Source organism: Mustelus asterias, chromosome 7 (assembly GCF_964213995.1).
Source record: "Mustelus asterias chromosome 7, sMusAst1.hap1.1, whole genome shotgun sequence".
Taxonomy (NCBI): Eukaryota; Metazoa; Chordata; class Chondrichthyes; order Carcharhiniformes; family Triakidae; genus Mustelus; species Mustelus asterias.
In genome coordinates, this window is record NC_135807.1 from 40,660,096 (window position 1) to 40,686,949 (window position 26,854).

The following is a 26,854-nucleotide window of genomic DNA, read 5'->3' on the forward strand; positions in this document are numbered from 1 at the left end:
TATTTTATTTTACTATTTTGGGAGGTTTATCATCATTGAAACATTTCTACGTTAAATAAAATGTCTTGTGAGCAATCTCAGTCCATCCTATCCTTTCAAAGCTGTCTATCTTCAACAGATAGATTTATTGGTGTTTCCCTGTAAACATGGCTCAGGCAGACAGCTTAAAAAGCCACAGGCATCCTGTTCTTAATCTGCACTGTGTTGTAATGTGCTATAGAATGTATCCTTTTCACATGCACTGTGTCACCACTGACTAAGGAAAGGTCCTCACTGTCCTGCTGCACTCAATGGAGCACTTTTCAGTGTAGCCCCAAAGCAGCTCCATATTGTAAAATGAATAATTTTGCTAAAATAATTTTTAAAAATCTCCACTTTAGTTTCCTTTGGCTTCCTCAGTGTTCCAACAGTAACACCTCTTCAGTTATTTAGTATTCCTCAAATGTAACTCCAGGTGAAGGAGTGATGAAGCATTATAGGGTGGCACGACGGCACAGTGGTTAGTACTGCTGCCTCACAGCGCCAGGGACCCGGGCTCAATTCCCGGCTTGATTCACTGTCCGTGTGGAGTCTGCACGTTCTCCCCGTGTCTGCGTGGGTTTCCTCCGGGTGCTCCGGTTTCCTCCCACAGTCTGAAAGACGTGCTGGTTAGATGGATTGGCTATGCTAAATTCTCCCTCAGTGGAGCCGAACCGTTGCAGTCCCTTTAGTGTAGGTACACTCACAATGCTGTTAAGAAGAGAGTACCAGCATTTTTCCCCAGTGACAGTGAAGGAACAATGATACAGGAGTGTGGTGACCAGGGAATTTTCACAGTAACTTCATTGCAGTGTTAATGGGCCCCATTTTATCATTTTGATTCTAAGTGCTGGGTGGACTTGAAATTGGAAGTGTTTCAGATCCGACTTTTAGACCTGTTCTCAGGTGCCTTATACGCACTCTGCCTGCAAAAATATCAGCGAATCCGAATCGCGCTGCACAAGCCTGTGGGCGGGGCTTATCGCGCCCGAAACGCTGGAGCTCCAATCAGCGCCTCCAACTGCGCACGTGCAGCAAAAAATTGATAGACCGCTGCTCCCCTGCCACATCGCTCCGGGCTGGATAATGCCTCTCCCTGGCCTCCACAGACATTGCCCCACCCCCCCCCCCCCTACTAATCTCAGGCAGAGTGGCAGCGGACCTCCCCCCCCTTCCCTCCCCTGATCTCAGGCAGAGTGGCAATGGACCCGTCCCTTCCGCTCCCACTGATCTCAGGCAGAGTGGAGGGGACCCCCCCATCTCTCTCCCGTCGCCCCCCCCTCACCGATCTCAAGCAGAGAGCCGTCGGGACGCTAGTTATTTACCTCGTCACTAACTGGAGCGCCCGAATCAGACTTCTATGGAGCATGTCTGTTTCGTGCCGATTCTGGATGGGCGAACACGGTGGTAAAGGGGGAAGTGCCAGTAAAGTTGGGTGTGCAGCCCATTAACTCAATTTGAATGCATGCAAATGGCCATCGCGCCCATCTCGGGCACAGTCCTAATCATGGCAATTTTCGGGCCTTGGTAAAGGGGAAAGCGGCGAGGAGGCAGGCGTGGATCACGCCCGTCTTTACCAAATTTTCATGCCCTAAAACGGGCACAACGTGATGATAAAACAGGCCCAATGTAAGCCTACTTGTGACACGAATAAATAATCTTTTAAGAGAATGAAAGAATTTGGAGAGAGAGACTAGTGGCAGGGAAGAGGAGAAAGCCTTGGAAGGTAGAGGTAATGTTGGTTTATGAGATTAGCTCCATAACCTGGAGTTAGAAACTACATAGGTAACTTTTCTGGGGCTTGTAGCTGCGGATTTGCAGATAGGGAAAGGCTGTGAAGGAACATGAAAATAAGCCTGGTGATCATCAAATTGTTTCAGCTGAGGCACAGGGCAAGCAAAGCTAAACAAGGGCAGGGCTAGTGATGTATGGATATCAGCAGATTTAGCCTGAGTGAGCAATGGGAAGATAGCCAGAGTTGGCGGCAGCAAAAGCCAAGGAGGATGACTTCAGCTTTTGCTGATGTTGAGCTGCAGAAAGTTTCTACCCGTCTAGGACTTTATGTCCATCAGTCAGCATCCACAAATCTGTGATGGTGTGGAGCACAAATGTTGAGTGTCATCAGCATTAACCAACTTGGCAGAGGAATGGGAACAAGGATGTAACATTAGAAAGGAAAAAAACTGGTGTATAAAGGATTAGGAGAGGCAAATAGCAAACACTACAGTAAGAAATAGGTCTGAGATAGGGTCAGAATAAGAGGGAATGCAATGTAACCTATATTGGGTTGATAGTATATGCATGTAAGGGCACAAAGCATAACCAATGTTGTTGTTGAGCTGCAGGGGCAAATAGCCACTTGGGAATATGATGTTGTGACGATAACTGAGATCAGGGGTTAAAAGGGCAGGACTGTATTTTCAATGTTCCTGAGTATAGCATGTTCAGGAAAGATAGGAGAGGAAATAAAGGAGGAATCACCAGATTGGTTTGGGTGAATATTACAATGCTCGAGAGAAATAGAAGATAGGAGCTGGAGGAGGCCATTTGGCCCTTGGGGCCTGCTCCGCCATTCATTACGATCATGGCTGATCGTCCAACTCAATAGCCCAATCCTGCTTTCTTCCCATAAGCTTTGACCCCGTTCGCCACAGTGCTCTATCCAGCCGCCTCTTGAATATATTCAGTGTTTTGGCATCAACTACTTCCTGTGGTAGAAGATATCCCAGAGGGGTCAATGACAGAAACTCTTTAGTTAGAGCTAAACAAAGCAATTGAGATGCTATAATGCTAATGGTGCATTCCATTGGAACAAATTTGTAAGGAACTTAGCAGTACAAGAACTAGATTTGTGATAATAGAGGATTTTATTTACTATCCCCGTCTATATCAGGATCATTAAAGGCAGAGAAGAAGAAACGTTTCCGAAGTGTGTTGATTAGTATGTTTCCAACCAACAATGGAGGAAGAGGTTGCTGAATCTGATTACTGGGTGGATCAATTAGATCAAGTGTTGGTGGGGGAACATGTGGGTGACAGTGATCACAGTTTCAGAAGCTGTAGGTTAGCTATGAAAAAGAGCAAAGAACAACCCAGCGGAAAATTGATTAATTTGGGGAGAGCCAATTCCAGTGGGGTCAGAATGTATCTGGCCGAGGTAAATTGGGATCCAAGTTGGGCTGGTCAAACTGTAACGGAATAATGGGTTGCATTTAATGAAGAGATGGGTTGGGTACAATCTAGGGACCTTCCAAGGAAGGAGAAAGGCAGGACAAAAAAGGTAGAGCTCCCTGGAGGACGCAAGAGATAGAAATAGAAGATGAAGCAGAAAGAAAATGAGTGCATTTGACAGATAGCTGGCTGCCAATGCAAGTGAGAACCAGGCTGAATATAGGATGTTCAGAGGGGAAGGGAACAAAACAGGAAGAGAAGCAAAGTGAATATGAGAAGAGAAGGCAGCTAACATAAAAGGGAATCCAAATATTTTCGATAAGCATAGAAGTAGTTTATAAAAAGTGGGAGAAGGAGGATTTGGGCTGATTAGAGACCAAAATGGAGATCTGCGTTTGGAGGTGAGGTAGTGGATGAGCATTTTGCATGCACAGTGGTTAGCACTGCTGCCTCACAGGGACCTGGGTTTGATTCCCGGCTTGGATCACTGTATGTGCAGTCTGCACGTTCTCTCCGTGTCTGCGTAGGTTTCCTCTGCGTGCTCTAGTTTCTTCCCACAGTCCGACTGACATGCTGGTTAGGTGCATTGGCCATGCTAAATTCTCCCTCAGTGTATCTGAACAGGCGCAAGAGTGTGGCGACTCGGGGATTTTCGCAGTAACTTCATTGCACTAAGCCTACTTGTGACACTAATACATAAACTTTAAACTGTCTTTATCAAGAAAGGTGCTATCAACGTCATTGTAAAAGAGGGGAGAGTTGAGATATTGGAGGAGCCAAAAAATGATGGAGGAGCTATTAGAAAAGCTGATTCAACTTGCTCCATTAATCCTGATCAACTTTTAAGTGTGGAAATTGAAAAGGTACTGACCATCATCTTCCAATCTGTGGTGGTGCAAGAGGACTGGAGAATTGCATATCTTACAGTTCCATATACTGTACGATGCAAAGAATAAACCTTGGAACAATAGACAAGTTATTTTAATCTCTGTGGTGTGAAAACTTATATAAACAAAATTTAAGTTACTTTTGGATAAATGTGGAATAATTAAGGAAAGCCAGCACTGATTTGTTCAGGGCAAAATGTGCTTAACTAAGATTGAGTCTTCTGATGTGATAATAGTCAGGGTTGATGAGGGTAATGCAGTTGATGTGATGTATATGGACTTCCAAAAGGCATTTGATACAATGCCACATTACCGGCTTGTCAGCAAAGTTAGAACCCATGGAATAAAAGGAACAATGACAGAATGAATACAAAGTTGGCTGTGCGACAGGAAGCAGGAAACAGTAGTAAACAATTATTTTTTGGAATGGAGGAAGGTATAAAGTGAGATTCCCCAGGGATCCCTGCTTTTCAAAAAAAAGTAAAGTAACGTTTATTTATTAGTCACAAGTAGGCATACATTAACACTGCAATGAAGTTACTATGAAAATCCCTTAGTTGCCACACTCCAGCGCCTGTTCGGGTACACTGAGTATTCAGCATGGCCAGTGCACCTAACTTGCACATCTTTGGACTGTGGGAGGAAACTGGAGCACCCGAAGGAAACCCACGCAGACACAGGGAGAGCATGCAAACTCCACACAGACAGTGACCCAAGCCGGGAATCGAACCCAGGCCCTTGGCACTGTGAGGCAGCAGTGCTAACCACTGTGCCGTGGATTTGGGACTAGTCAAGTTGCCTTTACAGAGAGCTGGTATGGACGCAACTGACTAAATGATTATCTTCTGAGCTGTAACCATTTTGTGATTCTATAACTGGAAATCAATGTTGTTACCAGAAAGTGACGTTAATAATGAATGGAGGCACCAAGATCCCTGAGGTACAACTGAAAAAACTGTGAAAAACAGTGGATGTGTTGAGATGGTTAGGAGCAGGAGTGTGGAGTGACAGTGGAGGAATTTAATGTGACCAAAAAACAAAAGCTGTGCAAAGATTATGAAGCCCAGACCTGGATCAGGGTCTGGGCTTCACAATCTTTGCACAGCTTTTGTTTTTTGGTCACATCAAATTCCTCCACTGTCACTCCACACTCCTGCTCCTAACCAGGAGCAACAGACATATTGGAATGGAGAGTCCTGATGCTTTGAGTTGGTCATAAACCACAGTGCAAGACTCGACCAAAAAAAAACAGGACTGTTTTTAACCCTGCTCGCCTGGTAAGACTGGGTTCATCATATACTCCATCCAATTGTACACCAGAATTGTAATTCAGGGTAATTCAGGGTAAAAACAGAAAGGCTGGAAAAACTCAGCAGGTCTGGCAGCATCTGTGGAGGGAGAAACCGAGTTAACGTTTTGAGTCCATTATGACTCTTCAAAGACGATGGTGCCAGACCTGCTGAGTTTTTCCAGCACTTTCTGTTTTTATCTCAGATCTCTAGCATCTGCAGCATTTTGCTTTTACGTTAATGTGTTAGAGGGTACCTTTCTGTAGGTAAATGCACATGCGTATGTGAGTCAGTGTGTGTGGAAATTGGTTATGGAAAACTCCTGAATAATTATTGGGATGAACTATTGCGGGTGTCTGTTTTCCTGGCTGTGGGTGGCCTGTAAACTCCCCACAGATGCTGCCGGACCTGCTGAGTTTTTCCAGCATTTTCTGTTTTGATTTCAGGTTTGCAGCATCCGCGGTATTTTGCTATTATTGTATTTTGGGTGGCACGGTAGCACTGTGGTTAGCACTGCTGCTTCACATGCCAGGGACCCGGATTCGATTCCCGGCTTGGGTCACTGTCTGTGTGGAGTTTGCACGTTCTCCCCGTGTCTGCGTGGGTTTCCTCCGGGTGCTCCGGTTTCCTCCCACAGTCTGAAAGATGTGCTGGTTAGGTGCATTGACCCGAACAGGTGCCGGACTGTGGCGACTAGGAGAATTTCACAGTAACTTCATTGCGGTGTTAATGTAAGCCTTACTTTGTGACTAATAAATAAACTTTAACTTTTATTAAAAGCTCATCATCAGAAATTGGGCCACTTTTGGCCTGTTTACAAATTAAAATCAGTCCCATTTTTTTAGTCACTGGCATTTGGTACCAAATAGTTCACCAAACCCGAACTGAAAATAAAAGGATATGGGAAATACACATCAGGACAGTCAGCACTTGTAAAGAAACAGGTAGGTTGACACATTGGATGTACGTCAAGAAGTTAAAGAAGTCATAACTGTGTCCGTGTAGCTTGCTAAGCCAATCTTTCTTTTTTCTTTAGACTACAGTGATTGAATATGTCAAACCCTGCGATCTGAAAAAGGATATGAATGAAACCTTCAGGGAAAAGTTTCCCCATATCAAACTGACCCTCAGTAAAATAAGAAGGTAAGCAAAATAGCCTAGCTGTAAAGTTCCTTTAATCATCCACGGAATGTAGATGCCACTGGCAAGTTTGTTCTTATTGCCCTTTCTTAATTGAGAAGGTGGTGGAGAACCAGCTTCAGGACAACTCGAATGTTGCTTGAGAAGAAAGACATATTGTTGAGGCTTTTCATCTTGCATTCATCAGGAAAGTACTGTGCAGCAGAGGGCAGTTATATTGCTGCGGGTCTGGGATCACAAACAGACCAGACTGAATAAAGACAACAGATTTCCTTCCCTAAAGGACATCCAGCGAACCAGATGGGTTTTTACGACTTTGTTACGTGGTCACCTTTCCAGGCACCAACATTTAATTGCAGATTTATTTATTTTTTATTCATTTGTGGCATATGAGCGTCGCTGGCTGGCCAGCATTTATTGCCCATCCCTCGGTGCCAGAGGGCAGTTGAGAGTCAACCACATTGCTGTGGGTCTGGAGTCACATGTAGGCCAGACCAGGTAAGGATGGCAGATTTCCTTCCCTAAAGGACATTAGTGAACCAGATGGGCTTTTCCAACAATCGACAATGGTTTCATGATCATCAGTATATTCTTAACTCCAAATATTTTTTATTGAATTCAAATTCCACCACCTGCTGTAGCGGAATTCGAACCCAGGTCCCCAGAATATTAGCTGAGTTTCTGAATTAATAGTCTAGCGATAATGCCAAAAGGCCATCGCCTCCCCTAACTAATTAACTCCTTCTAATTAACTGAATTTAAATTCCCCAGCAGTAGCGCTGGAACTTGAACTTGTGTCTCCAGATTTTTTAAAAATTCATTCAAGGGATTTGACCATCATTGCCCTTCCGTAGTGGCCTTTGAGAAGGTGGTGATGAGCTGCCCTCCTGAACCGCTGCAGTCCCTGGGTATAGGTACACCCACAGCGCTGTTACGAATGAAATTCCAGGATATCGACCCAGCAGCAGTGAAGGAACGGTGATATATTTCCAAGTCAAGATGGTGAGTGACTTGGAGGAGAACCTCTAGGTGGAGGTGTTCCCATGTATCTGCTGCCCTTGTCCTTCTAAATCTTAGTGGTTGTTGAATTGGAAAGTGTTGCCAAAGGAACCTTGGTGAGTTCCTGCAGTGCATCTTGTAGATGGTACACACTGCTGCCACTATTTGTCAGTGGTGGAGGGAGTGAATATTTGTGGCTAGGGTGTCAATCAGTGAGCTGCTTTGTCCTGGATGGTGGCAATCTTCGAGTGTTGTTGGAGCTGCACTCATCCAGACAAGGAGAGAGTATTGCATCACATTCCTGACTTAAGCCTTGTAGATTGTAGATAGGTTTTGGAGGGTCAGGAGGTGAGTTACTTGCCGCAGGATTCCTAGCCTTTGATCTGCTCTGGTAGCCGCAGTATTTATATGGCTGGTCCAATTCGGTTTCTGATCAGTGGTAACCCCATGATATTGATCGTGGGAAATTCAGTGATCATAACATCATTGAATGGCAAGGAATGCTTGGCAGACTAGGCCTGGATATTGTCTACGTATTGTTGCATTTGGACAAGAACTGCTTCAGTACCTGAGGAGTTGTGAATGATGCTGAATATTGTGCAGTCATCAGTGAGTCCCCACTTCCTTATTTGGGAGCCCCTGGCCTGGAACACTCCCCTGAGGAGCTCCTGTAGTGATGTCCTGGAGCTGAAATGACCGACCTCCAACAACCACAACCATCTTCCTTTGAGCCAAGTATGACTCCAACCAGTGGAGAGTTTTCCCCCTGATTCCCACCGACTACAGTTTGCTAGGGCTCCTTGATGCCATACCCGGTCAAATGCTGCCTTGATGTCAAGGGCAGTCATTCTTGCCTCACCTGTGGAGTTCAGCTGCTTTGTCAATGTTTGAATCAAGGATGTAATGAGGTCAGGAGCTAGGTGGCCCTGGTAGAACAGGTTATTGCTGAGTAAGTGCTGCTTGATAGCATTGATGACCCTTGCCATCACTTTGCTGATGATCGAGAATGGACTGATGGGCAGTAATTGGCCAGGTTGGATTTGTCCTGTTTCTTGTGTATGGGACATAACTGGGCAATTTTCCACATTGCCAGGTAGATGCAGGTGTTGTAGCTGTACTGGAACAGCTTGGATTGGAGTTCTGCAGCACAAGACTTCAGTACTATTGCTGGAATATTGTCGGAGCTCATAGTCTTTGCAACATATAGTGCCTTCAGCTGTATCTTGATATCACGTAGAGTGAATCGAATTGGCTGAAGACTGAAATCTGTGATGCTGGGGACCTCCAGAGGAGACAGAGATAGATCATCCACTCGGCACTTCTGGCTGAAGATTGTTGCAAATCCTTCAGCCATTTCCTTTACACTGATGTGGTGGGCTCTGCCATCATTGAGGATGGGGATATTCATGGAGCCTCCTCCTCCATCATTAGCTATCATTAGTTAAATCATCTGGGTTTAAAGTCCAATAGCACAGTCACTATGCAACCATTTCCTTAATGTTATCTCTTCAGGAAGTCGAATACACAGTCCACATAAGAGAGGAGAAGTTTATGGACAAGTTACTACTGTCCAAAGATGTGCAGGATAGGTTGATTGGTCATGACAAATTGCCCCTTAGTGTCAGGGGGATTGGTAGGATAAATATATGGAGTTACAGGAATAGAGCCTGGGTGGGATTGTTGTCCACTCAATGGGCCGAATGGCCTCCTGCACTGTAGGGATTCTATAATAAGTGTATCTGGTCTACAGTGACTTCTGTTTGAAGATCTTGGACTTTCCCATGTGGTGGTAGAATCCTCATTATTTGAGTGTGTCCAGGCTGAGTGAATTCATCGTCTTCTGTGGGCCGTCTCACATCCGAAGGGTCCCATGTGAGATCGGTATGGATGTCCACAGAACCGGCAATTGTAATTGTTGGTTGCAGACTGAAAATCACAGGTTGGAGTGAAAAATTTCAGCTTCTTTAACCCTATATCACTCGGGCAACAAATGCTGATACGCAATTTGAACTTCATATCAGTCGAAAGGAGATTTGGGAATTATCGATTTTCTGTCAGATGAATTATCCAGCAGGGCTTTTGCTCCATTAAGGCAGCGAGTGGAAATTGTTTCTATGTGTCTGTGTTGTTTCCTTTATTTAAAAAAATACATGTGGAAATATGGCCGCTTTGGTGATGTTAAACCCCAGTGCAAGGCCCTACGTAATTCATCATTTTTTTCCTTTCAATTGTCAGCCAAACTACTTTTGTCCTCCCAGGGCAGCCCAGTCAATCTGCAAAGTGGATCTGACAATGATAATAGGCTTAGAAAGATTGTTTACGGTTGATGTCCTTGTTCATACCATTGGTAAAGCAGTGAGAATCCTGCAGAGATATTTTGAGTGACTTAACCATCACCGGGAGAGTTCAGCTTCACTCCACAGCATCTAAAATATAACAGTGGCAACATCATTCTTGTTAAAATTGTCAATTCTTACACATTGTTGTGATAGCACAGAGGGAGATGTTGGTGGGGCTGTCCCTCACCTGAGATGGCTTGAGGCCTTGACATAACCTCTCGTCAGAGCGAGTAAAAATTTACTTAGTCCAGCCAAAAAAAAAAGCAGAATAGGAGTTCTTAAAAATATCCCTTTGATTTACTGAGTGTATTTGTGGAGAGACTCGGGCAGTTATTGTCCAGAAATAGTTTCCTCACTATGCTGCATTTCAGAAGTCCTGCTTCCTACTAACCTTCAGGGTTAATGGGATGAAATTCAACTTGGAAGGCTGTACGAAATGGCCGATATTGCCTTTTTATCTTGCCACAGCCAATTTTCTTCTCTGTCGCACATACGCCAGGCTGTTTAGATGGATTTCACTCCCGGTGTGCTATGCAGCATTCCAACCTGTCCTTGTGTGTTAAGCTTCCCTTGTTAACATTCAATTAAATTCAATGTTATTGTCATTGTATAGTATACAAATACAACAAAAAGTGAGCTTGCAGGCTCCCAAGGTACAAAGAAAAAAGCAAATGCAAGTAGTCATTATAAAACAATGCCAATAGTCATTAAGTGTATACATGCATATTGCACAATACCCATCGTCTGGGAATATGTTGAAGGATGGAGTTCAGCTGGGTAACAGCTCTGGGGAAGAAGCTGTTCCTGAACCTGGTCGTATGGGCTCGAATGCATCTGTAGCACCTCCCAGATGGCAGAAATCATAGAAACCCTACAGTGCAGAAGGAGGCCATTCGGCCCATCGAGTCTGCACCGACCACAATCCCACCCAGGCCCTACCCCAGTTTCCCTACATATTTACACACTAATCCCTCTAACCTACGCATCTCAGGACTCTAGGGGCAATTTTTAGCATAGCCAATCAACCTAACCCGCACATCTTTGGACTGTGGGAGGAAACCGGAGCACCCGGAGGAAACCCACGCAGACACGAGGAGAATGTGCAAACTCCACACAGACAGTGACCCAAGCCGGGAATCGAACCGAGGTCCCTGGAGCTGTGAAGCAGCAGTGCTAACCACTGTGCTACCGTGCCGCCGGCAGGGGGGCAAACAGTCTATGGTTGGGGTGGGAGGGATCTCTAGTAATGCTGAGAGATCTCCGCAGACAGTGTTTGTGATAAATGTCCTGGATGGCTGGTAGCTGGGTGCCGATGATGTATTGGGCAGTTTTGACTACCCGCTGCAAAGCTTTCCGGTCAGAAATGGAGCAGCTGGCCTACCACCATAATGCAATTCAACACGATGCTCTCTGTTGTGCACCGGTAGAAGTTTGAGAGAAGCTGGGGGGACAGGTTGGCTCCTCCTCACTAGGGAGGAAGGCATAGCAGCACCTATACTTCCCTTGTTAACATTGTCCATAAATTAACTTCATGTAAATGTGTTGGCCACTGCAGTGCAAGAGGAGATTAGGAAGCCGTCACGGGAAACCTAGTCTGCTGATTTGAAATGCAGATGGCACCTAGCGGCAATAAACGAAATTAGTGATGCTGTGAGATTGACTCTTACTGATTGTGATGTTGCTTTCCTGACCAGATGGTCATGAATCCAAATCCCAGGCTTTTCTTTACCACATTTGTGACGAGTCAGATCACCTTGGTTCAGTCCCAAAATTGCTGGCACTGGAGCATGCCAACTGGATCCGTGTGGCATATTTTATAGCATGCCAGTGTTACCTACAGTCTGTGCTGACATTGGGATTCAAAAGAAAATGAAGATAGCAGGACTTAAAGATGCCCAAAGTACCGAGTCCCAGTGGGGATAATTTTAACTCAATGTAAAACAGACAGCTGAATTGTCAGCACGACCTTCGCCCATTACAGCTCCCCACCCGACCTCTGACTTATATCCACCTGTCTTTCCAATAGTTATCAACAGTGACTAAATTTAGGTCTGAATTTTCACTCAGTTGTGCACCTCAAACATAACCTATTGCTAAGATGCATAAATTAATGGTTATAAACAGTGAACTGCACTACATCCTTTAAAAAATGACTTTATGCCTCTGATAACTCCGAACCAGAAGATAGGATGGTATTATTTATGGTATTTCCACTTTCACTCATCCTGTCCTTTTCCAATCTTTAGTCACACTTCCATGTTAACCTCTTCATCGCTGATATTGTAGAAACACTCCAGTAATTTTCCTTGGAGTCCTCCTGATTGGGCACCGTACTCTTGGTGAAAACCTCAGTTGCATGATTTATCCGGAGCACTTGCTGGGATTTCTCCAAAGTGACAGTGGCCGATCGGAAGAACACCTGGGGGAAAGTCTCAGTGACTGACTTAATCATTCAGCTAGTTTGTCCATAATCTTTAGCTTTGCTGCTACCTTCCTGCCTCTAAGAGGAACTAAGTGGCACACACACACATAAAGCAACACTGCGGTGCTAATTCATTGGCCTGAGAAACAACACTGAGCAAAATTGCAGCACTTCCAGTGTGTACTACAAACACGTAAGCTCTGGTTGCTCTTAGACTCGGATCACTAGCACGGATTACTGCTTTTCATGCTACTGGGTAGATAACAGGTGTATTATAGAAATATAGAAAGCAAGAGTAGGCCATTCAGTCTTCAAGCCTACTCCGCCATTCATTCAGATCATGGCTGATTATCAAATTCAATATCCTGATCCCACCTTCCCCACCCCATATACTTGATCCCTTTAGCCCCAAGAGCTATATCTAATTTCTCCTTGAAATCAGATAACGTTTTGGCCTCAACTACATTCTGTGGTGGTGAATTCCACACATTCACCACCCTCTGGGTGAAGACATTTCTCCTCACCTCAGTTCTAAAAGGATTAGCCCTTAACTTCAAACTGTGATCCCCTAGTTCATTTTCTTAACCATGCTTACTGATGGTATTGGTGTAGTTCAGTGATGGGCAACCTAGGCTAGTGAGTGGGCAGCATGAGTGGCCCACCTTCGTCTCAGTGGGCCGCAAGATTGAAACCACGGGGACGATTCTCCCAGAAGTGCTGAATTGCCAGGAAAACTGTTCTAAATCCCGACTGTTCTGTCAGTTGAGTTTCTTACCAGAATCTCTGTACTCTGTGGACTGAAGAGGTCCCAGTCGTGAATATCATTAAAAACCCAGGGGGGGCAAAGCCTATTCGCGCTGGGGTTTGACCGTCCTGGAGCTCTGCGCGTGCGCAGTGGCCCCAAACTGTCAACCTCCCATTTGCTGGCCATCCCAATCACTGACCAGCCTTGGACCACCGCAGTGCTGCCCCTTCAGCCCCCCACCCCCCCACCCCCGCCACGGCCTGATCGCGGCCCCCACAACAATTCCTGGGCCAGCCCTGACCCCCTCCCCCTCTGTCGCAGAGCACCCACATGTCCAGGCTCCACCCCCCCCCCCCCCCGCAGTGACGATACCCCCCCACCACCCCCCTCACCCTGGCAGACCACCACCCCTCAGCCTGCCCTCCCTCCATCCCAGATCGATCCTGTCTGCAGAGTGGCAGCGGTACCCCCACCCCCACCAATTGCCCCTAGGCCCCACCCACAATAAGCCTTGCCCCCTTGGCACTGTCCAATGCCCGGTGGACAGTTCCAAGGTGCCCCCTGGGCATGGACATTTTGCTCCTTGGGCAGTGCCAGGGTGCCCATGCCCAGGGGGCACCACCTCCCACCGCCCGACCCCCTGGGGGGCCCCGATTGCCCCCCCACCCCTTCATTCCGGCAGGATCTCCCGCTAGTTCCCCGAACGTGAGGAGCTAGTCTGAACCCTGCTCCTGCCAGGGTGGGAGATTTGAAATGACCTAATATGCATATTTAAAACAGATTAAAAACAGATTTAAATGACTTACCTGCCTTCCCGCCGGTTTCCAGTGTGGTCTGACCAGCAATTGTTCACCGGCTCTGGGAGATGCACATGCATTCCTGGTGCATGCGCAAATCCCTGTTCAAGGCCGCAGACGTGCGTCTCCCACTGCGACCCGACAGAAAAGTTGCGGGTCGCAATGGGAGAATGGCGGCCCATGTTTCAATCTTGCAGCCCACTGCATGTTCATTGATTAAGGCCCTTGATTCAGATTGGGTACGTTTAATATATGCTGAATATTTCATAAGTTATAAAAAATGCTTATCCATTCATATGTTAATAGAACAGTCATCAACATCAAACAAAAGAAATATTTACACTTGATTGGATGCAGAAGGAGCTTTCTCAGTCAATGCTGTGTGAATTCAGCACACACCTCACTTCACGTGCCCTTGCTTTACGTGTGGATCACTTCAGTCACACCGAACTGGGGAAAAACGCTACATGGATGGAAACCATCAGAATGTGGCAACTCTGCACGTGGGCAGCAGTCAACAAAATGTCTTATGGGCCGCACTCAGAACCCAGATGGCCCACAGGTTACCCACCCCTGCATTGCTGTTGTTCTTAGCAAGACTTTTCATCATCATCTCGAGGATTGTTGCCCTTCGAGTTGCAAGGGTTACTGTGATTCCACATCTTTGCACATCATATCACAGCTGCTCCATTGTTTGCCTCCGCTTTTAACGAACTTGTGATCTGCAAGTAAGCATAAGTGGCACGGTGTCACAGTGCTTAGCACTGCTGCCTCACAGTGCCAGGGACCCGGGTTCGATCCCTGGCTTGGGTCACTGTCTGTGTGGAGTTTGCACGTTCTCCCTGTGTCTGCGTGGGTTTCCTCTGGATGCTCCGCTTTCCTCCCACAGTCCAAAAGACATGCTGGTTAGATGCATTGGACATGCTAAATTCTCCCTCAGTGTACCCAAACAGGCGCCGGAGTGTGGTGACTAGGGGATTTTCACAGTAACTTCATTGCAGTGTTAATGTAAGCCTACTTGTGACACTAATAAATAAACTTTAAAAACTCCTTGTTACACCAAGTTGTATTAGACTAATTCCATCCAATATATCCTCTTATTCCCATCCTCCTCATCCAGGTCCCTCGGAATGCATTTGAACTATTTGCCTCAACTTCTCCTTGTGGTAGCAAGTTCTGCATTCTTGTAAGGTCCTCTTGTAAGATCTCTCTTTAAAATCCTGATTTATTCGTGACTGATTTATATTTATGACCTTTAGTTATGATCTCCCCACAATTGAAAAGGACATCTTTATGACTATCCAATCAAATCCATTCAAAACTTCAAAGGCTCAGTATAGCACAAACCTAGGCAGCTGTAGTGTAGACCAGTTAGCTTGACATTGGTGGTTGGAAAGACAATAGAACCCTGAATCAAAGATGTAATAAAGAAGCATCTAGAAACAAAAAATGTAAAACAAAAGGTAGTTCAGAACACATTCAAAAGGAAAGGTCATGTTTGACTAGCCATGTTATTAAATTCTTTGAAGAGGGATCGGAAAGGGTAACACTGTAAAAATAATCGCTGGAAACCTTCAGCTGGGATTCTCCAGTGCCGCTGCAGTGAATGGAGTTTTAGCAGAACGCTAAATTCTCCGTTCTCGCTGGCAGCTGGGCGGGAGTGAACGAGATCAGAGAATCCCACCCATATATTTTGATCTCCAATAAGCCTTTGATAAGGTACTTCATATACAATTCTGGTTAAGTAGCGGAATGAATAGTAAATTGGCTACAAAACAGAAAGCTAAGAGTATGGTTTAAAGGTAACTGCTATTAAAAAGGGAGGTGGAGAGAACACAGAATTATAGACCAGTCAGCCTAACGGCGATAGTGGGGAAAATGTTAAGAGTCCATTATTGAAGATTTGGTAGCAGAGCACTTGGAAAACAGTGGCAGGATTGGAAAGAGTCAGAATGGATTTACGAAAAGGAAATCATGCTTGACAAGTCTACTGGAATTCTTCAAGGATGTAATTAGTAGAGTTTCAGTTGGGGGAGTGGTGGGGTGTAATGGGTGTAACAATTCAGCTATCTGTTCTAACCGAGTGAAAATTACCTCCAGTGCGGCACTTGGGCATCTTTCAGTCCTGCTATCTTTATTTTGTGTGCCAAGCGGAAACAGTTGGCTTCAACAACATTCAAGAAGCTCAACTCCATCCAGAATATATCGGCTCACTTGATTGACACCACTTTAAACATTCACTCCCTCCACCACCAACGCATAGTGCCAGCAGTGTGTACCAACTACAAGATGCACTGTAGCAAATCACCAAGGTTCCTTCGACAGCATCTTCCAAACCCGCAACATGTAACATCTAGAAGGACAAGGGCAGCAGACACACGGAAACACCACCACCTTCAAGTTCCCCTTCAAGTCACACACCATCCGGAAATATATAGTCGCTGGGTCAAAATTCTGGAACTCCATCCCTAACAGTACTGTGGGTGCACATGCACCACATGGACTGCAACAGTTCAAGAAGGCAGCTCACCACCACCTTTTCGAGGGCAATTGGGGGTGGGGAGTAAAGATGCTGGTCTGGCCAGTGATGCCCACATCCTGTGAAAGAAGTTTATAAAAAGCAATGGCGACTGTGCAATAAAGATTTACTAAAGTGACACCAGAACTGAAGGGCTATCCCAGTCATGAAAAAGAAGCATTTTTAGGGCTCTTTTCTGTGCTACTGTATAAACTGTGGGAAGCCGTTATCTTCTAATGTTTGAGGGGCTGAAATTTATCTCCTGGCATAAGTGAGCTTTTTGTGCCACACTGTTTATACAAGATGCTCCAGTGTGGTTATACATCTGAAACGTATGCTACTGAATAATTACGTGTGGTTGTCTGCATCAACATGCCTTTGGATGGTATTTGCTGCTATTGAAGTTACAGGTGTGCCCTTTTATAGGAAAGATTACAGAAACAAATAACTAAGTGTTGCACCGATTAAACACCATGACTATAGCTGGTGCACATGTCCAATAGCTCACTTACCAGCTGATGTTCAAAGCAGCCTATCTGATTACCAACACAACAGCACAATAGTTAGCACTGCTGCCTCACAGCTCCAGGAACCTGGGTTCAATTCCCTGCTTGGGTCACTGTCTGTGTGGAGTTTGCATCTTCACCCCATGTCTGCGTGGGTTTCTTCCGGGTGCTCCGGTTTCCTCCCATAGTCCAAGATGTGTGAGCTAGCATTGGCCATGTTAAATTGCTCTTTAGTATTCCGAAATGCATAGGTTAGAGGGATTAGCGGGGTAAATATGTGGAGTTACGGGGATAGGGCCTGGGTGGGATTGTTGTTAGTGCAGACTCGATGGGCCAAATGGCCTCCTCCTGCACTGAAGGGTTTCTATGATTCTATGATCTTCAGCTGTCCGAGACTGTGCCAGATGTTGACCAGACGCTGATCCAGGTGGTTGAATACAAAGAAAATACTCAATACTTCAGTGCTGTAGCGAATGTAAATCAAGGAAATTAAGAAGTGACTTGGACCATCATATCTCATCTCTGCCTTTCATCTCGGTTTATATATTGCCAAGACTTTCGACTTACAACCCTGGCCAACAAGTCATTCCAAACATTCATCATTGTATTTGAAAAAGTTCTTTGAAATATTTTCTTATCACTTATTTGAATTTATATCTCCCCTGCTTTTACTTTGCTAGGTTAGTTTGATGCTTTTTGTTTTATTTGCAGAAGAGCAAATTATTTTTTTTTTGAAACCTGCTGTGCTGATATCAAATAGCACCGTCGCGTTGCCCAGCGCACACCCGGATCTCAAGCCAGGCTGGATTGTGCTGAGGTGGTGGAGAAGGAGGTTGTTGCCAGAGGTGGCATTGTACATTCTTGCTGCAAATTGTCTGGGCTTCTTCACACATCCTGAAAAAGCCCCACGCGGCTGTCAGAAGGAAACGTGAGGATTGATGTGAGTGGGAACCTGGAGAACGGGGATGGAGGGGAACAACAAGACACCGGGTTCCGTGCATTCACTGAGAGTCGGAGCACCCAGGTGCAGGGATGTACTACACAGGCTGGGATATTCCAGTCCAGCCTATCATGGGACTGGAAAATCCCACCCAAAGTCAACGGACCTTAGGCTGGTCCAACACATTTTCCGTTGGCGGGGCCAGAAATTCGCAGCCGATTGTTTTTAACTTTCAGTTTTAGTTACAGAATGGAGTCAGCTATTAAAACGTTTATATTTAAAAAGCACCTTTAATGTAGTTTTTTAAAAAAGTTCCCAAAGTTTTCCTGGATTCATTATCAACTGAAGTTGACACCAAATCTCACAACACAGCGTTGGAGTAGGTGATGAAAGGCTTGCTCAGTGTGGTAGATTGTAACAACACTCGGTCGTGTTTGGTTGGTCTTTTAATTTCAGTTTATCAGCTTTCTAATATCAGTTTCTCATTGTGTGCATCTTAGCATTGGGAATGGGCGGCATGGTAGCACAGTGGTTAGCACTGCTACTTCACAGTGCCAGGGACCCCTGGTTCGATTCCCAGCTTGGGTGACTGTGCAGAGTTTGCATGTTCTCCCCATGCCTGCGTGGGTTTCCTCCAGGTGCTCTGGTTTCCTCCCACATTTTGAAAGACATGCTGGTTAGGTGCATTGATCAGAACAGTTGCTGGACTGTGGCAACTAGGGGAATTTCACAGTAACTTCATTGCCGTGTTAATGTAAGCCATACTTGTGACTGATAAATAAACTTTAACTTTTCAGTTTTGCGGCTTGGGTGTGATATAAACTTAAAAGGCCGATTTTCAAAGCTGCTGATGCTTTCACAATGGAAAGTTGTGGAGGAACCTTGTGGCCTGTTCCATTGCGTTTACCCCAGCATTGATTTCTTTTGAAACTGACTTCTTTATTGGAGTTATCAGTTTACACGCTGCTTTACATGGTACTTACAAATACAAGCATTTCGCAACACTTCCTATTTACTTGAGGGTTTGGCAAATAACAGATCTTTTGGCTTTGCTAATGATTCACTGAGGAAATTCCAATTTATTATGAAAAACTATGTTTGAATTTCCGATTTGAAGTATGAGTGTTTAAGAAATCTCTCATACATTGTGATCGTTCAAAATAAATTGCGAGTCCAGCCAACGCTAAGATGCACACAATGAGAATGTCGAATCCTGTTGTTCCATACGCTTCAGTCGTACATGACCTGCTCAACCAAAGCAGAAAATTGGACCCTCTCACTCATAAATAGGTATGCTGAGTGCGCACGTGCAGCTTTTCGAAGACGTTACTGAGGGTTACTGATGGCATTTTTGCTCTCCACAGTTTGAAGCGTGAGATGAGGAAGTTGGCGCAGGCGGAATGTGGCCTGGAAGAGCCAACTGTCGCCATGTCCTTTGTCTACTTTGAGAAGCTGGCCCTCAAAGGGAAACTGAATAAGCAGAACCGAAAACTCTGTGCAGGCGCTTGTGTTTTACTAGCAGCCAAAGTAGGCAGTGACCTAAGGAAGCATGAAGTCAAGCACCTGATTGATGTAAGTAAATCCGAGCAGACAGAAGGGCTTTCTCTGCATGTCCGCTAATACTGTATTTGAACAATGCTTTGTGCGAATTAGGAGAGTTAATAGACTGCTGTCATTTATTGCGAGGGAAATTGACTACAAGAGCGGGGAAGTCATGCTTCAGTTGTACAGGGCATTGGTGAGACCACATCTGGAGTACCGTATTCTTCGTCATTGGTCTCCTATTAAGGAAGGATGCAAATGCATGAGAAGCACTTCAGACAAGGTTTACTAGACTAATGCCAGGAATGGGAGGTTATTTTATGAGGAATGTTTGGACAGGCTAGGCTCTTACCTACTGTCTGGAATTTAGAAGAGTGAGAAGTGATTTGATTGAAATCTTTAAGACTCTGAGGGGTATTGGCAGGGTGGATGTGGAGAGGATGCTTCCTCTAGTGGGAGAATTTTGAACTCGGGGTTACTGTTTAAAAATAAGGAGTCGCCCGTTTGAGACGGAGATGAAGAGTGAGTCTTTGGAACTCTCTTCCTCAAAAGGCAGTGGAATCAGTGTCTTTGATTATTTTAAGGCAGAGGTAGATAGATTCTTGATAAGCAGGGGGGGGGGGGGCTGGTGAAAGGTTATCAAGTAGATGGGAGATAACACTTGGCAGAGCAGGCTCGAGGGACCAAGTGGCCTACTCCTTCTAAGCTGTTGAGAGGAAATGTTACTGGACGCCATCACTCACTGTGGATAACTAAAGACACAAGGTGGAAATATCAGTTCCTTCAGCGTTCAAAAGCGACGTTAGAAAATTGTTGTCAAGATAATATCTAAATCCCATTTCACTTAAAATGGAAATGCAGCCCGAGTGCATCATGTAGAGGCAGAGCATCTTAGAGCACTTTCAAGGATAGTGGACAAAGGAAGACACAAAGCAGGAGGAGAAGGGAATTAACCAAAACATGAAGGGATGAGAGGATGGAGAGAAAGTGTTTTGTAGGAATGTGTTCATAGATTGAGGAGACAAAGTGGAAGTAGAGGGAGAGGGAGTTAGTGGAGTTAGAGGGAGAGAGAGTTTCAGTGTACTGATGGTGCAGGTATCAAGCAATCAACCAGGGTCAGAGAATGGTGGATTCGTATCACCGCAATCTGGCCCACACTGAAGTGACGCCACAACACAAGGAGGATTGGCGGAGGTAAGCAACTGGTAAATAATTTGTTTATTTTAATAACTTTACACTCGATCAAGTCATTATTAAAAATCTTTTTTAAAAAAGAGTAAGCTTAGTTGGTTAAATACAGAAACTTTAATTAAATTGAAGGGTTAGTCAGGGAAGTGGAATTGAGGCCACAATCAGTTTGGCCATGATTTTATCACATAGCAGAGCAGGTGGAACAGGACAAATGGCCAACTCCTGCTCCTCATTCATATTTGTATGTTTGTAAATTAATGAAACTAGTTAGATTGGAACCACGAGAGTATTGCAATCCTGGACAAGCATTCCATAGTATCTGCATCTCAAGGAACTTCAGATCAGAGTTGTCTGGCTAGAGAAAAGATAGAAACATAGAAAATAGAAGCAGAAGTAGGCCATTCGGCCCTTCAAGCCTGCTCCACAATTCATTATGATCATAGCTGATCACCAATTCAATATCCTGATCCCCCCTTCTTCCACCTCCCCCCCCCCCCCCAATATCCTTTGATCCCTTTAGCCCCAAGAGCTATATATCTTATTTCTTCTTGAAATCACACTGTGTTTTGCCCTCAACTACTATCTGTGGTGATAAATTCCACACATTCACCACTCTCTGGATGAAGAAATTTCTCCTCACCTCAGTCCTAAAAGGTTTAACCCTTATCCTCAAACTATGCCCTCTAGTTCTGGACTCCACACCATCGGGAACATTCTTTCTGAATCTACCCTGTCTAACCCTGTTAGAATTTTATAAGTTTCCATGAAATCCCCTCGCTCTTCTAAACCCCAGTGAATACAATCCTAACCGACATAGTCTCTCCTCATTTGACAGACCTGCCATCCCAGGGGTCAATAGCACTCCCTCTATAGCAAGAACATCCTTCCTCATATAACGACACCAAAACTGCACACAATTCTCCAGATGTGGCCTCACCAACGCCCTATACAATTGCTGCTGGTGCGGATGAGAGCAAAGTCTACAAGGTAGATGAGCAAACTGACCATGACGCCATAGTTCAGGAGGCCATTCAAGCTGGAGTGAAAAAGGAGTGTGGTACTGATAAGGGACAGTATAGTCAGGGACAGTATGGTCAGGTGGATAGATATTGTCTTCTGCAGACATGACCAAAGTTCTGAAGATTGTGTTAGCCTCCCAGTGCTGCAAGGAAAATGTCAAGGCTGGAAACAAGAATAGCGATTTGGGGATAAGTTAGAAGAGTGAACCAGGATGGGCAGAATTTAATGATGTTAAAAGGCATTAGTGACTTAGATGACATCGTAGAAAAAGTGAAAACTTGTAAAGCTAAAGATACAGGAGGAAATATTGATTTGTATTTTGCGAAGAATAGAGGTGTAGATATTTTCTAAATAGATAAAGAATTCAGAAATCGGAAAAGCAAAAGGACTTGGGAGTCTTAGTTCAGGATTCTCTTAAGGTTAACTTGCAGATTGAGTTGGTGGTTAGGAAAGTAAATACAATGTTAGCACTCATTTCAAGTGGACTAGAATACAAATGCAGGGATGTACTGCTGAGGCTGTATAAGACTCTGGTCAGACCACATTTAGAATGTTGTGAGCAATTTTGGGCCCCGTATCTAAGGAAGGATGTGCTAGTCATGGAGAGGGTCCAGAAGAGGTTCATGAGAATGATCCCGGGAATGAAAAGCTTGACGTATGAGGAGCATCTGAGGACTCTTGGTCTGTACTCGATGAAGTATAGAAGGATGAGGGGGGGCTCTCATTAATACTTACAGAATACTGACAGGCCTGGATAGAGTGGACATGGGAAGATGTTTCCATTAGTCGGAGAGACTAGGATCAGTCTCCGAGAAAAGGGACGACCCTTTAGAACTGAGATGAGGAGAAATTTCTTCAGCTGTGGGGGTGAATCTATGGAATTCATTGCCACAGAAGGCTGTGGAGGCCAGGTGTTTGAGTGCATTTAAGACAGAGATAGGTTCTTGATTGGTAAAGGGATCAAGGGTTACAAGGAAAAAGCAGGAAAATGGAATTGAGAAACTTATCAGCCATGATTGAATGGCAGAGCAGACTCAATGGGCCAATTGGCCTTATTTTGCTCCTATATCTTATGGTCTTATGCAGACTTGCGTCAGTTCGAAGGGACAAAGAATGCCACAGGTCACTCACTAACTGTGGGATTCTACATTGATCTTAAAGGATCATAAGAATTAGGAGCAGGAGTTGGCCATTCAGCCCATCAAACATGCTCCACCATTCAATGAGATTATGTTGATTGGATTGCGGCCTTGACTCCTCCATCCTGCCTGTCCCCCAGAACCTTTGACTCCCTTGTAGATCAAAAACTTGCCAACTCAGTCTTGAATATATTCAATGACCCCAATCGCCGTTGCTCTCTGGGGAATAGAGTTCCACAGACTAACAACCCTCAGAGAAATGATTTCTCCTCATCTCCATCTGCTGATTTTTAAACTGCGCCCCCCCGGTTCTAGACTGCCCTGAGGCAAGTTTGTTTCTCTCTACTGTACTGATCTCAACCTTTTAGCAAAGCTATCCCACCTATTTTTTTTTTCATCCTGACCTTTTGAAATGTCAAATACCCTTATACTCATTTCCCAGCCTTCGTCACCTTGCAACCACATCTTTATAATTCTTATAAATGGACAGGCACATGGCAGATAACTTAATGCAGAGAAGTGTGAAGTGATGTATCTTGGTAGGAAGACTGTGTAAAGATGGGCTGAACGGCCACCTTCTGCACTGTACTATGCTATGATGAAGGTTTTAACGGCAATGTGGGGGGGAGGTGCAGGACTGAGGCAGATGGTGTTACAGAGATGAAAGAAAGCAGTCTCACTGGTAGGCATAGCTGAGGAAGCTGAGCTAGGGTTTGAGAGATCCATTTCTACACTTGGTGAAACTAGCCAAACAAATTCATGGAGGTAAGATCAGAGATATGTAGTTGTTAATAGAAAGGATGAGAGAATTATTTCACATTCAGTGGGAGGGAGTAACAGCTCCTCTAGGTTTTAATATCAGGCAAGCAGTTGGGCAGAGGGGGTACCATTTAAATAAAGAGGTCAAGAATGGAACCTTTGATTCAAATGTTTCAAATAATTAATCAGAGCATGTAGGAGCAAGTCATCTCTGCTTTTTGTATGGGTTGAATGGGGCCTCTAGTGTTTCAGTTGATACATGTGCTATGTGCTACATTAAGCCACAGAGGGAGGGAAGGCTCCAGCCTTAACGAGATGACCTTTATGATAACATAATTGTTTGACAGTGATTTTAAGATGAACATGTGGGTGGTTATCATAAAAATCATAAGAACCCGGAGCAGGAGTGGGCGCTTTAGCTCCTCGAACCAGCTCCACCATTTAATACAAACATAGTTGATCTCATCTCCTCCTCAACTCCACTTTTACGTTCATCCTAGCCCTTCAAACTCTTACTAATTAAAAATCCATCCAGCTCTTCCTTAAATTTGCTCAAAAACCCAGCATCCACCACGCTCTGGGGTAGTGCATTCCACAGACTCATGACCGTCTGAGAGAAGTAATTTCTCCTCATCTGTTTTAAATCTGCCATCTCTTATCCTAAAACTATGACCTCTTGTTCTAGATTGCCCCACAAGAGGAAACATCCTCGCCACGTCTACTTTGTCAATCTCCCTTATCATCTTGTACTCCTCAATTAGATCTCCTCCCATTCTTCTAAACTCCAGGGAGTATAGGCCTAAACTGTCCAATCTCTTTTCATAAGGCAAACCCCTTGTCTCTGGAATCAATCTAGTGAACCTCTTCTGAACCACCCCCAATGCAACTGCAACTATGAAATCTCATTCTCGTTTTCAGAAAAAGTACAAAGCGCATTGTGTGATATTTACTGTGCCACAGTAGTGCAATGTAACACTTGTTCTCCATTTCTGTCTCTGCAGAAACTGGAAGAGAAATTCAGACTTAACAGGCGTGAACTGATAGCATTTGAATTTCCAGTGTTAGTGGCCTTGGAATTTGCTCTTCACCTCTCTGAAAACGAGGTGCTGCCACACTACAGAAGACTCACCCAGCACTCCTAGCCCAGGCTGTATATCCAGCTGGAGAGGCCCAGGTTTTCGCAATGTGTCCTCTCCCACCACCCCCGCCGATGGATCTCCAAGTGCTGCTGGAAGTAAACTGATTACGAAGAACTTTAGAAGATTGGAATAGCTTTCTGTAACATATGCGTGTACTGATAAGCCACTGCATAAAACAAACACATCTATTTTTATATATCCGCTGATGGAAATGCACTTTCGTGGCCCAAAAATGTAGCGTTGATGTTTTTCTCAGTCGAGATTTCTGAACGCGATGTCTATTTATTTGACATCACTATCAAATACTAAATTGTGTTTTAATATGAAGAATTTTGAAGAACAGTTTCGGTTATTGTTCTGCATTATATACCGAATTATCATAAGTTTGTTTCTTAAGGAATTTACTTCAGAACACTGACAACTTTTTCCAGTATTACCAAACAGATTAGAATGAAAGAAAGATTTGTTAACTTTATACATTTGTGTATGAAGCTGTTTCTTTTCCTTGCCCACATTACATTTTTACAAGTGTCCCCGTCATGGGGCACTGCTGAATGATGGCAATGAGTAAGACTGCACTCTTTAGTTTCCTAAACATGCTCTATGTTAGAGTTCATACTGAGCACGTTTGTAGTGCTGTGTTGAGGTTTTAGTCTTAAAAAAATAATAACTCTTTGTTGAACCATTGACGTAAAACTGGCGCCAATCCGATTGCTGGATTTCTTTTTCCTCCTCCTTACCTGGCATTACTTTTCCAGTGTTTAATTATCTTTTGATAATGCTTGACTGATGAGATGTTTGAATGATGAGCTTTTGCACTGTTAGCTAATGAAAACAAGCCATATTTTATCAGAACAAACGAGCACAAACCTAGGCCAGTATCTTGTTCCTGCATTCCGTGCTTTCTGCTGGTGTTTTAGAACACAGGCGATAAATTGTTCTGTAAGATACAAACCGGTTCAACAATGTACAGGCCGGCCAAGCAGAAATGCTGAATGTACAAATACAGTGAACCCAATTTCCCCAACGGCAATTCCGATTTCTCATTTTCAACAAATTCTATTCACAAGTGAATTCCAGTTCGTACGCATTTTTCATGTTAAAGGTCATATACTGTACACCTTATACTGTCGCTTTGAAAACTGATTTATTGAGTAAAACAAGTTGTTTCAAACATTTGTTTTTGTAAATGTGGTCTATATATAACACAGCAGCGCCAATCTATACAGTTTTCTATCAAATCAAAACACCGATTAAAATGTTGTCGGAAAATTGAGGCATATTTCGGAAATGCTACTAGAAATTAAAAAAACAAAAGCTGTCAGTCTTGCCAAAGTGGCATCTTAAGGATCGCCCTTGTGAAAGCTCTTAGTAGCTGTCTTGTGCACTCTTCTTCCTGTCCCCGACCCCTGTGGGGAGTATCAGCGGGGTGACTAACGTTTGGGAGGTGGACTGTTTTATTATGGACAATTCAGAAGGCCTTGATGGGTGACCTTCTGGAGGCTCTAAATTCCTCACATTAGTTTACTGGTGGACTGAGCAGTGCCCCCTAGTGTTTACCGGTGTATGCCTTTGGAGGTAGCCTGGTCCACAATGCTAGCATTGTGAATCCTCTACAACAAAGGTAACTTGCGATCTTCCCATCTGGTGACTTTGCACCTGCGCCATCCTGTCTGCCTCCTGCTCATCTCATGACAATGTGCAGCCTGTGGTTGGCATCTCATTCAAATGACAGCCTCTCCAACAATACACCGTCCCCCTTAGCACCCCACTGGGGTGTCAGTCTGGATCCTGTCCTCTAACCTCCTCAGAGATTTGACTCCATGGTATGTCACTGAGAGATGTGAGTAAATTGAAAGAAACACTGTACAAATCTGCAAAGATTAATGGTAGGTCAGAAGATTAGACTGATTTTAAGAACCAGCAAATTATTATTTAAGAATAATAAAATGGAGAAAATAGAGTATGAGCAAAAGCTAGCTAGTAATATAAATACAGTCAGAGTTTTGGTGCTTATTTAAATAGGAAAGCAGTAACTAAAGCCAGGCAAGGTGGTGGAGGCGGACACACTGGGACCGTTTAAGACTTATCTAGATAGCCATATGAACGGAGTGGGAATGGAGGGATACAAAAGAATGGTCTAGTTTGGACCAGGGAGCGGCACGGGCTTGGAGGGCCGAAGGGCCTGTTCCTGTGCTGTATTGTTCTTTGTTCTTAAAGCGTGTTGGTTCTTGAGGGAGAGTTTGGAGAATTGATGATGGAAAACAAGGAAATAGTGGAGATGTTGAACAGG

The 26,854-nt window shown here is 44.5% G+C and overlaps 1 protein-coding gene across 4 annotated transcripts in view; it reads left to right on the forward strand.

The window, feature by feature from the left end:
- cables1 (Cdk5 and Abl enzyme substrate 1) overlaps window positions 1-25,739 on the forward strand; it is a 186,040-nt gene extending 160,301 nt beyond the window's left edge. For all 4 annotated transcript variants that reach the window (XM_078215926.1, XM_078215927.1, XM_078215928.1 and 1 more), the window contains 3 exons: window positions 6,402-6,508; window positions 19,136-19,343; window positions 24,424-25,739. In XM_078215926.1, coding sequence (XP_078072052.1) covers window positions 6,402-6,508; window positions 19,136-19,343; window positions 24,424-24,564 — 456 coding nt within the window. In that variant the 3' untranslated portion in view covers window positions 24,565-25,739. The remainder of the gene's footprint in view (window positions 1-6,401; window positions 6,509-19,135; window positions 19,344-24,423) is intronic.
- Window positions 25,740-26,854: the final 1,115 nt, after the last annotated feature.